The sequence below is a fragment of the Ylistrum balloti genome, unplaced genomic scaffold (genome assembly GCF_031769215.1).
Source record: "Ylistrum balloti isolate Yb309-2 unplaced genomic scaffold, AGI_CSIRO_Ybal_v1 Utg370154, whole genome shotgun sequence".
NCBI classification, from domain to species: Eukaryota; Metazoa; Mollusca; class Bivalvia; order Pectinida; family Pectinidae; genus Ylistrum; species Ylistrum balloti.
In genome coordinates, this window is record NW_026782153.1 from 440,024 (window position 1) to 454,940 (window position 14,917).

Consider the following 14,917-nt stretch of genomic DNA (forward strand, 5'->3'; position numbering starts at 1 on the left):
TCCACATTGTATAGTTTTACATACAGCCCTACAGTTTGTGATCCACACTGTATGGTTTTACATACAGCCCTACAGTTTGTGATCCACACTGTATGGTTTTACATACAGTTTGTGATCCACACTGTATGGTTTTACATACAGCCCTACAGTTTGTGATCCACACTGTATGGTTTTACATACAGCCCTACAGTTTGTGATCCACACTGTATGGTTTTACATACAGTTTGTGATCCACACTGTATGGTTTTACATACAGCCCTACAGTTTGTGATCCACACTGTATGGTTTTACATACAGCCCTACAGTTTGTGATCCACACTGTATGGTTTTACATACATACAGTTTGTGATCCACACTGTATGGTTTTACATACAGTTTGTGATCCACACTGTATGGTTTTACATACAGCCCTACAGTTTGTGATCCACACTGTATGGTTTTACATACAGCCCTACAGTTTGTGATCCACACTGTATGGTTTTACATACAGCCCTACAGTTTGTGATCCACACTGTATGGTTTTACATACAGCCCTACAGTTTGTGATCCACATTGTATGGTTTTACATACAGTTTGTGATCCACACTGTATGGTTTTACATACAGTTTGTGATCCACACTGTATGGTTTTACATACAGCCCTACAGTTTGTGATCCACACTGTATGGTTTTACATACAGCCCTACAGTTTGTGATCCACAATGTATGGTTTTACATACAGCCCTACAGTTTGTGATCCACACTGTATGGTTTTACATACAGTTTGTGATCCACACTGTATGGTTTTACATACAGCCCTACAGTTTGTGATCCACACTGTATGGTTTTACATACAGTTTGTGATCCACACTGTATGGTTATACATACAGCCCTACAGTTTGTGATTGTGATCCACACTGTATGGTTTTACATACAGCCCTACAGTTTGTGATCCACACTGTATGGTTTTACATACAGTTTGTGATCCACACTGTATGGTTTTACATACAGTTTGTGATCCACACTGTATGGTTTTACATACAGCCCTACAGTTTGTGATCCACACTGTATGGTTATACATACAGCCCTACAGTTTGTGATCCACACTGTATGGTTTTACATACAGTTTGTGATCCACACTGTATGGTTTTACATACAGCCCTACAGTTTGTGATCCACACTGTATGGTTTTACATACAGTTTGTGATCCACACTGTATGGTTTTACATACAGTTTGTGATCCACACTGTATGGTTTTACATACAGTTTGTGATCCACACTGTATGGTTTTACATACAGTTTGTGATCCACACTGTATGGTTTTACATACAGTTTGTGATCCACACTGTATGGTTTTACATACAGTTTGTGATCCACACTGTATGGTTATACATACAGCCCTACAGTTTGTGATCCACACTGTATGGTTTTACATACAGTTTGTGATCCACACTGTATGGTTTTACATACAGTCCTACAGTTTGTGATCCACATTGTATGGTTTTACATACAGCCATACAGTTTGTGATCCACACTGTATGGTTATACATACAGCCCTACAGTTTGTGATCCACACTGTATGGTTTTACATACAGTTTGTGATCCACACTGTATGGTTATACATACAGCCCTACAGTTTGTGATCCACATTGTATGGTTTTACATACAGCCATACAGTTTGTGATCCACACTGTATGGTTATACATACAGCCCTACAGTTTGTGATCCACACTGTATGGTTTTACATACAGTTTGTGATCCACACTGTATGGTTTTACATACAGTCCTACAGTTTGTGATCCACATTGTATGGTTTTACATACAGCCCTACAGTTTGTGATACACACTGTATGGTTATACATACAGCCCTACAGTTTGTGATCCATACTGTATGGTTTTACATACAGCCCTACAGTTTTTGATCCACACTGTATGGTTATACATACAGCCCTACAGTTTGTGATCCACATTGTATGGTTTTACATACAGCCCTACAGTTTGTGATCCACATTGTATGGTTATACATACAGCCCTACAGTTTGTGATCCACACTGTATGGTTTTACATACAGTTTGTGATCCACACTGTATGGTTTTACATACAGCCCTACAGTTTGTGATCCACACTGTTTGGTTTTACATACAGTTTGTGATCCATACTGTATGGTTTTACATACAGCCCTACAGTTTTTGATCCACACTGTATGGTTATACATACAGCCCTACAGTTTGTGATCCACATTGTATGGTTTTACATACAGCCCTACAGTTTGTGATCCACATTGTATGGTTATACATACAGCCCTACAGTTTGTGATCCACACTGTATGGTTTTACATACAGTTTGTGATCCACACTGTATGGTTTTACATACAGCCCTACAGTTTGTGATCCACACTGTTTGGTTTTACATACAGTTTGTGATCCACACTGTTTGGTTTTACATACAGCTCTACAGTTTGTGATCCACACTGTATGGTATTACATACAGCCCTACAGTTTGTGATCCACACTGTATGATTTTACATACAGCCCTACAGTTTGTGATCCACATTGTATGGTTTTACATACAGTTTGTGATCCACACTGTTTGGTTTTACATACAGCCGTACATTTTGTGATCCACACTGTATGGTTTTACATACAGCCCTACAGTTTGTGATCCACACTGTATGGTTTTACATACAGTTTGTGATCCACACTGTATGGTTTTTACATACAGATCCACACCTACAGTTTGTGATCCACACTGTTTGGTTTTACATACAGTTTGTGATCCACACTGTTTGGTTTTACATACAGCTCTACAGTTTGTGATCGACACTGTATGGTATTACATACAGCCCTACAGTTTGTGATCCACACTGTATGGTTTTACATACAGCCCTACAGTTTGTGATCCACATTGTATGGTTTTACATACAGCCCTACAGTTTGTGATCCACACTGTATGGTATTACATACAGCCCTACAGTTTGTGATCGACACTGTATGGTTTTACATACAGTTTGTGATCGACACTGTATGGTTTTACATACAGCCCTACAGTTTGTGATCGACACTGTATGGTTTTACATACAGCCCTACTGTCAGTGATCAACACAGTGTATGATTTTGCTATTTACAAATGATTGCCTGAGATGATGAATTAACAACAAGGCACTTTGCCAGTTATACACCAAAGATATATCAGTAGGTGTTAAGATATCATTTGGACTGTGACCACGAGAATGAAAAAACCAAAGAATCTATGCAGCCTTCACCAGGAAATAAAAATTGATGAAGATCTTGATGAAGATCTTGTATATGACACTATCAGCACTAAAGAATGTGGAAGTGATAATGAAATGTACTGATTTACCTCCCTTTTTTACAGCCAGACGTAGGGAACCCCAGAAATATACTGATTTACCTCCCTTTTTTACAGCCAGACGTAGGGGACCTCCAGATATGTACTGATTTACCTCCCTTTTTTACAGCCAGACGTAGGGAACCCCAGAAATGTACTGATTTACCTCCCTTTTTTACAGCCAGACGTAGGGGACCTCCAGATATGTACTGATTTATCTCCCCTTTTTATAGCCAGATGTAAGGGAACCCAGAAATGTACTGATTTACCTCCCTTTTTTACAGCCAGACGTAGGGGACCTCCAGATATGTACTCATTTACCTCCCTTTTTTACAGCCAGACATAGGGGACCCCCAGAAATGTACTGATTTACCTCCCTTTTTTACAGCCAGACGTAGGGGACCCCCAGAAATGTACTGATTTACCTCCCTTTTTTACAGCCAGACGTAGGGGACCCCCAGAAATGGAAGGAATACTTTGTGACCAGAATTGCTAGGATGGCGAAACAGGATGATCTAGAACTGGGTGTGTGGGAGGATGGTATAGTGGATCACAACACTTCGGAGCCGTACAACCAAGACATGTTGGGCTCTATGGTAGGGTATGTATCTTATTCTCTACATTTCGGAGCCATACAACCAAGACATGTTGGGCTCTATGGTGGGGTATGTATCTTATTCTCTACATTTCGGAACCGTACAACCAAGACATGTTGGGCTCTATGATACAGACTTGATACAGCTTTTGATTTTGAATGAGAGCTTAGTCCTTGAGTTAAATTTAGGTTGGGGAAAATAAACTTAAAATTAATGAAAATATAAAGTGAATAATAAAAAAATTGAGTTTAAAATTGGTGGAGGGTGGGGATGGGGATTGGAGTTGGGGATGTGGGGTTGGCATGGGATGGGCTGAGGGTTGGGTGGGATGGGATGGGATGGGGTAGGGCTGAGATGGGTTGGGATGGGGTGGGGTAGAGGTGACGATGGGATGGGATGAGGTGAGGGTGGGGAGGGGTAGGGCTGAGGGCGGGGTGGGGTGGGATGGGGGAGATAATGGTGAGGGTGGGTTGGGGTGGGGTAGGGGTAGGGGTGTTGTCTAATAGATACATAAAACCAGTACTAACAGTGATAACATGAAGCGTTAATTGCACACCTGTATTTTGTTTTTGTGGCTATCGACAAAATTAAAATAAAACAAAACTTTTAAGTGAAAAATTTCTGTATTAAGTTATTTGATATCAATGAAAATTAATTTTCTGTAATTTTTGATAAAGAATGATAAAAGCCACAAAAATTTCATATTGAATGACAATAAATGTAACATGTAATTTTCTGTGTGTTACAGGCATATTTACACCTATCCCTGGAACAACAAGTGGGAATCTGGTACTGGAAACCAGGCCTACAGACTCGCCAACTCAGGCTACAAGGTGAGACAACCATGTACTAGTGTCTATCAGAGTTGTCCTTCCTTAACAGTCACAATACGCCTCCGTTAATGGTCCACGGACTTCTAATGTCAATCTCTATCAGAGTTGTCCTTCCTTAACAGTCACAATACGCCTCCGTAAACAATCTCTATCAGAGTTGTTCGTCCTTTACAGTCACAATACGCCTCCGTAAACGGTCCATGGACTACTAATGTCAATCTCTATCAGAGTTGTTCGTCCTTTACAGTCACAATACACCTCCGTAAACAATCTCTATCAGAGTTGTCCTTCCTTTACAGTCACAATACACCTCCGTAAACAATCTCTATCAGAGTTGTCCTTCCTTTACAGTCACAATACGCCTCCGTAAACGGTCCATGGACTACTAATGTCAATCTCTATCAGAGTTGTTCGTCCTTTACAGTCACAATACGCCTCAGTTAACGGTCCACGGACTACTAATAGTTAACCTGAAGGTCAGGGTCAAATTTTGACAGCAAGCTGCATCTCTATCAACAGTAGCGAAGAATACATCTGTAGATTGTTTTTTATGTCATTGATTAATGTAAACAAATAAAATCCATGCTTTAAGGAAGGAAATACGTCGATAATGTAGCTGAATTACCATCAGTTATCACTGATGTCACCGTACACCAACATGTATACAACATGTCAGTAGTTGAAAGCAAAAATACAAAATACAAACACAACAGTGATGAACTTTTGCTCATCATAATTCTTCCCCGAAAGCTGAAAAATAATGAAACAATTTTTTATATATTAAAATGGTGTTGGCCGTTAACTGATTATGTAGGGTAATGTAATGGATTCTGGGAGAGATTGCTACAGTTGATATCAATACAGGCGTTAAAATCAGGATTTGTAAAGAAATAGGGGTAGGCAGCGAATCTATTTTCAGAACTTAACAGATAAGAACCTTTATTATTGATAGGATATGAGAAGATAGAAAAAGATTTGGCTTCAACTTTCTAGCACACCATCATCAGATGATTGGCAGACCAAATTGCCTTTTGTCAGAGGTGTGTTACCCATGCATTGTCCGATATACTGGATTAATAAGAATTGAAAATATGATCAACAGACAACCATCTTGGATTTTGATGGTTATAACTTGTAATCACTGTTTTCTTAGCAGTTCTAGAAATGTTATTCTCAAATTTCATTTGTAGGTTCCCCAAAGCCCGCAAGCCTCTATATTGTTTGTTTATAGAATGGATTACACTTACCAAGTTGTATATGTTAATAAGTGTACCTTTACCTCAGGATTATCCTTTACTTTGATGTAGGTTATCCTTGGTGCATAGTTGGTTTTTGGAGTGATGAAAAAAATGCAAAAGATTCAGCAGCAAAAAAAAAAAAATTAAGATAATAAACCATATATTTTGTATATATTGGCAAGGAAAATATTAAAACTTGAAGATGAGTGTCATAAAATCACATATGAAAGAAAATAAATATAAGATACTTTTATCACATAATTCAGAAAAGTTAGTTATTGATCGGTTTTCAGTAATTAATATTAGTACAAAATTAAATGGAGCCAGCCATTATTGTGTCATTTTCATCTTATGACATCACAATCAATTTCTGACAGACACAGCCAATAAAAAACATTCGAGGTAATATGACACTAGTAACATTTGAATTCTCTGGATAACAGGCAGGTATGTGATAAATGGTCCTTCCTTTTCTAAATTTTGGACTAATTATCTCCCTTGTTCTTCAGGTTGTGATGTCACAGGGTACTCACCTGTACTTCGACCATACCCAGGAACCTGATCCCGAGGAGGTTGGCCTTTACTGGGCGACACGCTTCATTGATTTGCACCATGTGTTTTCCTTTATCCCTCAGCAGATATACTGGAATGCAGATATCTCCAGATATGGCAACCCACTTACCAAGGATGAGATCTGTAACTGGGGAGAGTGTCTTACGCTCCAGCAGCCAGAAAACATTGTTGGTAGGTATAATTATCTCCCTTGATGCACATCTTCAAATTTAAGTCTGATTATCTCCCTGATGTACATCTTCAAATTTAAGTCTGATTATCTCCCTTGATGTACATCTTCAAAAATTTACCTCTATTTATCTCCTTTGGTGCACATCTTCAAATTTAAGTCTGATTCTCTCCCTTGGTGCACATCTTTAAATTTAAAACCGATTATCTCCCTTGATGCACATATTCAAATTTATGTTTGATAGTATTTAAATGTGATGTTACAATATAAAGTCGTTGAATTGTAATTTTTCTCTCAGTATTTGCCAATTATTGAAGAATCAAACGAAACTTGATCCAAGATATTTTGTCAGTCATTAGAGTAAACGTTTCAACATATATTAATCAATCTTGTTGGTATGGATGGAAGCATGGAAGGGATCTTACTGTGAGTGGGAACCCGACTACCCGTGGAAAACCCTTGTGGTAGGGCAGGTGACCCCGTACATTATCAGTGTGCCACCCAACCACCATTGTGTATCATTTGTCTCCCATCATAGTGAAGTGATCAATCTAGAACTTGGATTCCTCGATCAAAGCTGTTGATGACTTGATCTTCAATTAATAAATAACATTGTACTTGATACAACGACAGCTATGTTAGAATGATTTCAGAGGCTGTTGAAATCAATGATTCCATAGATGTGTCATCAGTTTGGGATTCTGAACAGTAAACAGCTTGTATGTAAGTGGGAAGAGGTTGATAAGAAAATGCCCTTTTCCTTCTGAATAGATGTCTGTTTACCACAAACAGTTCAGCCAGAAGACATTCTTCTTCTTCTTTTGAACAGATGTCTGTTTACCACAACTAGTTCAGCCAGAAGACATTCTTCTTCTTCTTCTGAATAGATGTCTGTTTACCACAACTAGTTCAGCCAGAAGACATTCTTCTTCTTCTTCTGAACAGATGTCTGTTTACCACAACTAGTTCAGCCAGAAGACATTCTTCTTCTTCTGAATAGATGTCTGTTTACCACAACTAGTTCAGCCAGAAGACATTCTTCTTCTTCTGAATAGATGTCTGTTTACCACAACTAGTTCAGCCAGAAGACATTCTTCTTCTTCTGAACAGATGTCTGTTTACCACAACTAGTTCAGCCAGAAGACATTCTTCTTCTTCTGAATAGATGTCTGTTTACCACAACTAGTTCAGCCAGAAGACATGAACAGATGTCTGTTTACCACAACTAGTTCAGCCAGAAGACATTCTTCTTCTTCTGAGTAGATGTCTGTTTACCACAACTAGTTCAGCCAGAAGACATTCTTCTTCTTCAGAACAGATGTCTGTTTACCACAACTAGTTCAGCCAGAAGACATTCTTCTTCTTCAGAACAAATGTCTTGTTACCACAACTAGTTCAGCCAGAAGACATTCTTCTTCTTCTGAACAGATGTCTGTTTACCACAACTAGTTCAGCCAGAAGACATTCTTCTTCTTCAGAACAGATGTCTGTTTACCACAACTAGTTCAGCCAGAAGACATTCTTCTTCTTCTGAATAGATGTCTGTTTACCACAACTAGTTCAGACCAGAAAACTTTCTTCCTTTTCTGAACAGATGTCTGTTTACCACAACAAATTATATACTTTAGCTACCAGAAGAAAATATTTCCAGCTTATTTCTTTCATTGTTTGACTCTTATGTGACTAAAGTGTCCTTGACCTATAGGTATGGAGTGCCATCTGTGGGGAGAATTGTTGAGGTCACGTGACATCACAGACCATCAGATGTTTCCACGAGTCATCGCAATGGCAGAGAGAGCATGGCACCAAGCTCCCTGGGAAAGTGAGAGTGACGCCGCAGCACGACAAACACAAATGAATGCTGATTGGTTGAGATTTGCCAACACTGTTGGGTACAAAGAATATCCATACCTGGACAGTCTCGGTATCAAGTACAGAATCCCGCCTCCAGGGGCTGTGTAAGTATTTTTTCACATTGATAATAAAGAGAAATCATTAAATCTGGTCGGGGCGACTTGGCCCAAATGTGAATATTCTTCGTTGATTAAAAAAAAAGGCATCAAATACAGCTTCATTATGTGTACATTTCTACAATGTAGATGTTAGAGCTGGTTAATAATCTCTGACTAACATAATAACAAATTGTTAACAGAATGGTAATTACCAGAATCAAGCAATTTAGAAATGTAAACATTTTGTTTAAAGTCACAAACAAACATAAAATCAATGGGTTTTTTTTTAAGCTTTCATGTGAAATGTTCATAACTTGGTATTTTTCAGGGTAAATAACAAGAAGTTGTTGGTCAATAGTGATGCCCCCGGCCTGGAGATCCAGTACAGCCTTGATTTTGGCAATACCTGGCAGGATGCTAGGGGAGGTCCTGAACTCACAGGGGATGCCACCATCTTCCTCAGGACAATGTAAGTCTCTGGCCTAGCTGACCAGGAGTTATTTCCCTTTAATTTGTATCCTAAAGCCTATCTCTACTATAAGAGATGAGAACCTTATTCCTGTTTACAGTAGTGAAAAGTAGTATCTATCTGTGCTGGCACAGAGATGTGTTGACCTTGCCAGGATTAACAGATATTGATGATTAAATATCGTGTAAAGTCATACACAAGTACAAGCAGATTTGTTCAGCCAAAATGTTCACAAAAGAAAGATTAAAAAAAAAACGTGATAATTGAACCACACAAAAAACATGTAATTTTTTATTAATTTTTTTTTAACCCCTGTGCTGTGATGTTTGGGTGGGAGAATACCACTGGAATCAGCTTGTATGTCTGTCTGTCCTTCGAAAAATTTGTTCAGACAAGTCCTCCTAATCTTCTGGGTTGATTTCAAAGAAACGAATGTTGGGAACCATGTGTAGATGTGCATGCAACATTTTCGTTTCCAGCAAAATATTGGTTGCCTTGGTAACCAGTCAGTATAATAGGATTTTGTTTGTAAATTTTGTCTGGAGAAGTTTTCCTAAACAAATGTACCAGTTTCATTCTTATGACACATTAATGTTAGGTACAATGTGTAATTGTGCATGCATCCAATTTTAAACAAAAATGTGTGGTTGCCTTGGTAATTGGCCGATCAACAGCTTTTAATTGACAGCGCGGTTTAGCCAATCAGATCGCGGGTAGTATTCGCCTCTTTGTTTACGTTTCGCTACTCCGACATTCTCTGACAATGGTGAAACATTGCTGCTGGGGAACTTGCAACACCGATTCTCGCTACTCAGTGCGATGCGATTAGAGAGAGTTGTTGTGTTCATACCGTTTCCCAAATCTTAGACGAAGCATGAGAAGTGCAAATCTTGGCTCCGATTGTGCGGACGGCCTTAATATCAACTTAACGAGGAGATCCTGCGGTGTCCTTCTAGATCAAAGCATATTTTTTTTTTATTTTTATGTCTGCTCAAAAGTGCGTAAATATTCACAGACTCACGTGTACAATATTTCAATGAACATCAGTATTTTTTTCTCACTCAAAATTTTGCTAGCATAAGTTTTGTAATCCTCTCTCATGTGCTAATAAGCCGCATGTTAATGTGTGTATTTATAAACAAGCTTGATTTCGGACTGACCATTTTCGGATATTTATTGACTGAAGGGAAATGAAATTATCTGGACATGTTTCTGCTCTTTTACAAAGTTTTACTTTGTGAATGGTCTGTGATAATATGAGTGTTTACTGTTATGGTTAAACAGTTGAAATGAAATCTTAAAGTCTTCCAATAAGGTATTAACATTCTTGATGAAAAAAAAACATTAACATGATATACATAAAAAACCCCAAAAATTTAAGAATTTAATGCCAGTTTAGAAAGTAACCGTTATATCAGCGATGTATCTTGTTGGCCATTTTATAAAGACTTTATATGACTGTAAAAGCAAACTTGTTTTGTTAGTTTCTTTGGGGTTTACCACTTCATTCCCACTTGAAACAGAGGTGAGAGGTGAATTTTCACAGGAAAGAAATTGCTGCTGCCGGGATTCAAACCCACCCGGCCCTCTGCACCCTTCTGGTCGTGGAGCCTATGCTCTACCAACTGAGCTAATCCTGCATGGCGACTGTTTTTATTTTTATTTCATTAATTCTGCTCCATAGAAAACTATCACACCACTTGAACTTTGTTTTGTTTTCTTTGTTTTTTATCTTTTTAATTATTAACAAAAATGTAAAGAGGGAAAAAAACATAAACAGATTCAACATTGTGTGGTGTTTAAAGGTTATCTTCAGCCAAAAAATATTTTTTTATATACGGTGACCACTTTACAAGAAATAAAAATTTTCAAAGATGAACCATAAAAGCGAAATTGACTGTTAAAATGGCAAAATTATCGATTTCACGGAAACAGTTGAGTAAAAATCTGAAAACCCAATAAGTGACCAGTGACGTCACAGTATACCAAAAGAGACTGAAATCGACTCGATTTAACATGGCGAGTATAGGGAAATGAAAGTACGTGACTACTTAAATGGACTGTTTTAAGTCATTCAAGGAGGAAAAGGGCTAAAATATATATACATAATTTTAGGTTATTAAATTCCCTAACGACCAGTATATTTCTTTATTTAATTATTGCACTACTACCACATATAAACTTAAGTTAAAAAGTAAAAAAAAAACCCGTCTCAGAAATACTCGTCTGAAAAACGGATCGTAGTAATGTGGTGACTTACTGGGTTCTGGCAATATGCGTCAAATGAAAAAGACAGTTTTTACTCCTTCAACAACGGAAACGGCTGTAATTCATAGATACAAATTTAGTATTTTGAATTCCCTTTTGATTGGTATATATATTGTCTTTGAATAAATGCAGTGATTTGCCATGTTAACCTTATTTGAAAAGGAAAACCTCATAAATATTCGACTGAAAACGGGTCGTAGATGGTATATATCCCCAATTTTTCCCGCTGACTGGGGAAAACATGGCCACTAATTTCAACTGTAAAACATACTTTATCATAAAATCTGTGTACAGTTACACTGTCCTGTAAAACACACTTTATCATAAAATCTGTTACACTGTCCTGTAAAACACACTTTATCATAAAATCTGTTACACTGTCCTGTAAAACACACTTTATCATAAAATCTGTTACACTGTCCTGTAAAACACACTTTATCATAAAATCTGTTACACTGTCCTGTAAAACACACTTTATCATAAAATCTGTATACAGTTACACTGTCCTGTAAAACACACTTTATCATAAAATCTGTTACACTGTCCTGTAAAACACACTTTATCATAAAATCTGTATACAGTTACACTGTCCTGTAAAACACACTTTATCATAAAATCTGTTACACTGTCCTGTAAACACACTTTATCATAAAATCTGTTACACTGTCCTGTAAAACACACTTTATCATAAAATCTGTTACACTGTCCTGTAAAACACACTTTATCATAAAATCTGTTACACTGTCCTGTAAAACACACTTTATCATAAAATCTGTTACACTGTCCTGTAAAACACACTTTATCATAAAATCTGTACTTTACAGTTACACTGTCCTGTAAAACACACTTTATCATAAAATCTGTTACACTGTCCTGTAAAACACACTTTATCATAAAATCTGTTACACTGTCCTGTAAAACACACTTTATCATAAAATCTGTTACACTGTCCTGTAAAACACACTTTATCATAAAATCTGTTACACTGTCCTGTAAAACACACTTTATCATAAAATCTGTTACACTGTCCTGTAAAACACACTTTATCATAAAATCTGTTACACTGTCCTGTAAAACACACTTTATCATAAAATCTGTTACACTGTCCTGTAAACACACTTTATCATAAAATCTGTTACACTGTCCTGTAAAACACACTTTATCATAAAATCTGTTACACTGTCCTGTAAAACACACTTTATCATAAAAAATCCTGTACATAAAATCTGTTACACTGTCCTGTAAAACACACTTTATCATAAAATCTGTGTACAGTTACACTGTCCTGTAAAACACACTTTATCATAAAATCTGTATACAGTTACACTGTCCTGTAAAACACACTTTATCATAAAATCTGTTACACTGTCCTGTAAAACACACTTTATCATAAAATCTGTTACACTGTCCTGTAAACACACTTTATCATAAAATCTGTTACACTGTCCTGTAAAACACACTTTATCATAAAATCTGTGTACAGTTACACTGTCCTGTAAAACAATCTTTATCATAAAATCTGTTACACTGTCTTGTAAAACACACTTTATCATAAAATCTGTATACAGTTACACCATTTACAGTGTAATCCTTTTTAAATAAAGTCTATTATTATTATTATGAAACTTGTTGGTGTTAGAAAATTGGTTTATAGGATTGTTGAATGTTAGGTTTGTTAAAAATACCAGGTCTTTCTGATTGTTTGTCAAGTTTTTTTAAAAGATTAGAACCACAAAGATAAGCCCAGTTTTTGCCAATTTAAAATTCATCTGTTTATATTTCACATTTCTTAACTCCAGGTCCACAGATAAAAAAAGATGGAGTCGAATCATCAAGCTTCAGTATGACCATGACAAGGTCAAGGTCAAACAAAGGGCTGTAGATGGACAGATACAGGGACCAGTTCAGCCAGAAGAGGATGAACATCCACAACAATTAAAAGCAGGATCATCTCAAGATCAGACTGGACCCAAACCTCAGCAACAATCAGCAGCTGATCAATCCCAACAGTATAAACGAAGCACAACTTCAAAACCTCAAACCCATACCATACAGCCTGAACAAGAGATGGCGCCAAAAAAATCACAGGAACAAATTCTGATGGAACAATTTCAGCAGCCAATTAGAAAACAAATCAGACAGGCAAGATCTGAAAAACATATTGTACAACAAAACTCCCAGCAACAAACCGGACGAGAAAAACATATTGTGCAACAAAACTCCCAGCAACAAACCGGACGAGAAAAACATATTCAAGGAATGAGACTTGATCAAATTGAAAAACAGACCCAGCAAGGGCATTATCAACAACCAGATAATCAGGGAAATTCTCAAAGGCAAAATGTAATAGAAAAATCCAAACAATTTGACTTTGCACAACCTAAAAACCCGACAAAAGGACATAAAACTACTGTAAAATCTCCATATCATTTAACAGTTGATACACAGCCTGGACAAAAGATGGCACCAAAGAAATCACAGGAACAAGTACTGATGGAACAGTTTCAGCAGCCAATTAAAAAACAAATTAGACAGGCAGAATCGGAAAAACATATTGTACAACAAGACTCTCAACATCAAAAAGCACCACTAAATTCACAACAGCGAAAAATGTCAGAAAATTTACAACAGCAAAAATTTTCAGAAAATTCAAAACAGCAAAAAGTGTTTGTAAATTCCTGACCACAAAAAGTGTCAGAAAATTCACATCAGCAAAAAGTGTTTGTAAATTCACAACAGCAAAAAGTGTTTGTAAATTCACTACAGCAAAAAGTGTTTGTAAATTCAAAACAGCAAAAAGTGTTTGTAAATTCACAAGTGTCAGAAAATTTGCAGCAACAAAAGGAGTCATGAAATTTTCCAACAAAATAATAAAGTACCAGAAAATTATCAACAGTAAATTGTACCAGAAAAATCCAAACAAATGGAGCCTGCTGGACCTGATTTGTTTGGGCAGCAAAAAACTGGACAAGACCCAGTGTTCAAACAAGAAGCTCCATTCAAATCTTTACAAAGAAATATAGATGACATTGCAAGAAAACAATTTAGTGGTAAAACTTTGGGAAAATCTAAGGTAAAAGTTGAAGCCAAGCCTGCAAATGTCCGGGTTATCAGACAGACCAGGACAATGAAGTTCTATAGCAACAAAACCATCTTATTGATCAATCCGACCTCCTCCCTCTCCACATCCCAGGACACCATGCTGAGGAAACCCTAGCTGGCTGATAGCAATAAACTGTGCATTCTGCCCAGAAATGTATTCAGGAAAAAGCTACAAAGATGCAAGGGAGGCCACTCTAATCTGGAAACAGGATTGGTGATAATTAAAACAATAAGTACTCGGTATCTAACTGAACATGAAAGAACTGGATAATATATCAGTTTGTGATTATCGTTCTGTTACCAGGAGAGATTGTCTTTGTAACCATGGAAACATCAGGTTATCCTGTATCTCAAAAATACTCTGAAATTTGAGTGTTGAAACCAAGATATT

General features: G+C 37.1%; 1 protein-coding gene across 1 annotated transcript in view; it reads left to right on the top strand.

Moving 5' to 3' along the window:
* The window catches only part of LOC132550860 (beta-hexosaminidase-like), a 29,906-nt gene extending 15,265 nt beyond the window's left edge, over nucleotides 1–14,641 (top strand). The window contains exons 8-14 of the mRNA XM_060214950.1: nucleotides 3,767–3,927; nucleotides 4,671–4,755; nucleotides 6,503–6,737; nucleotides 8,441–8,693; nucleotides 9,016–9,156; nucleotides 13,224–14,094; nucleotides 14,381–14,641. Of these exons, the coding sequence (XP_060070933.1) occupies nucleotides 3,767–3,927; nucleotides 4,671–4,755; nucleotides 6,503–6,737; nucleotides 8,441–8,693; nucleotides 9,016–9,156; nucleotides 13,224–14,094; nucleotides 14,381–14,641 (2,007 nt within the window). The remainder of the gene's footprint in view (nucleotides 1–3,766; nucleotides 3,928–4,670; nucleotides 4,756–6,502; nucleotides 6,738–8,440; nucleotides 8,694–9,015; nucleotides 9,157–13,223; nucleotides 14,095–14,380) is intronic.
* Nucleotides 14,642–14,917: the final 276 nt, after the last annotated feature.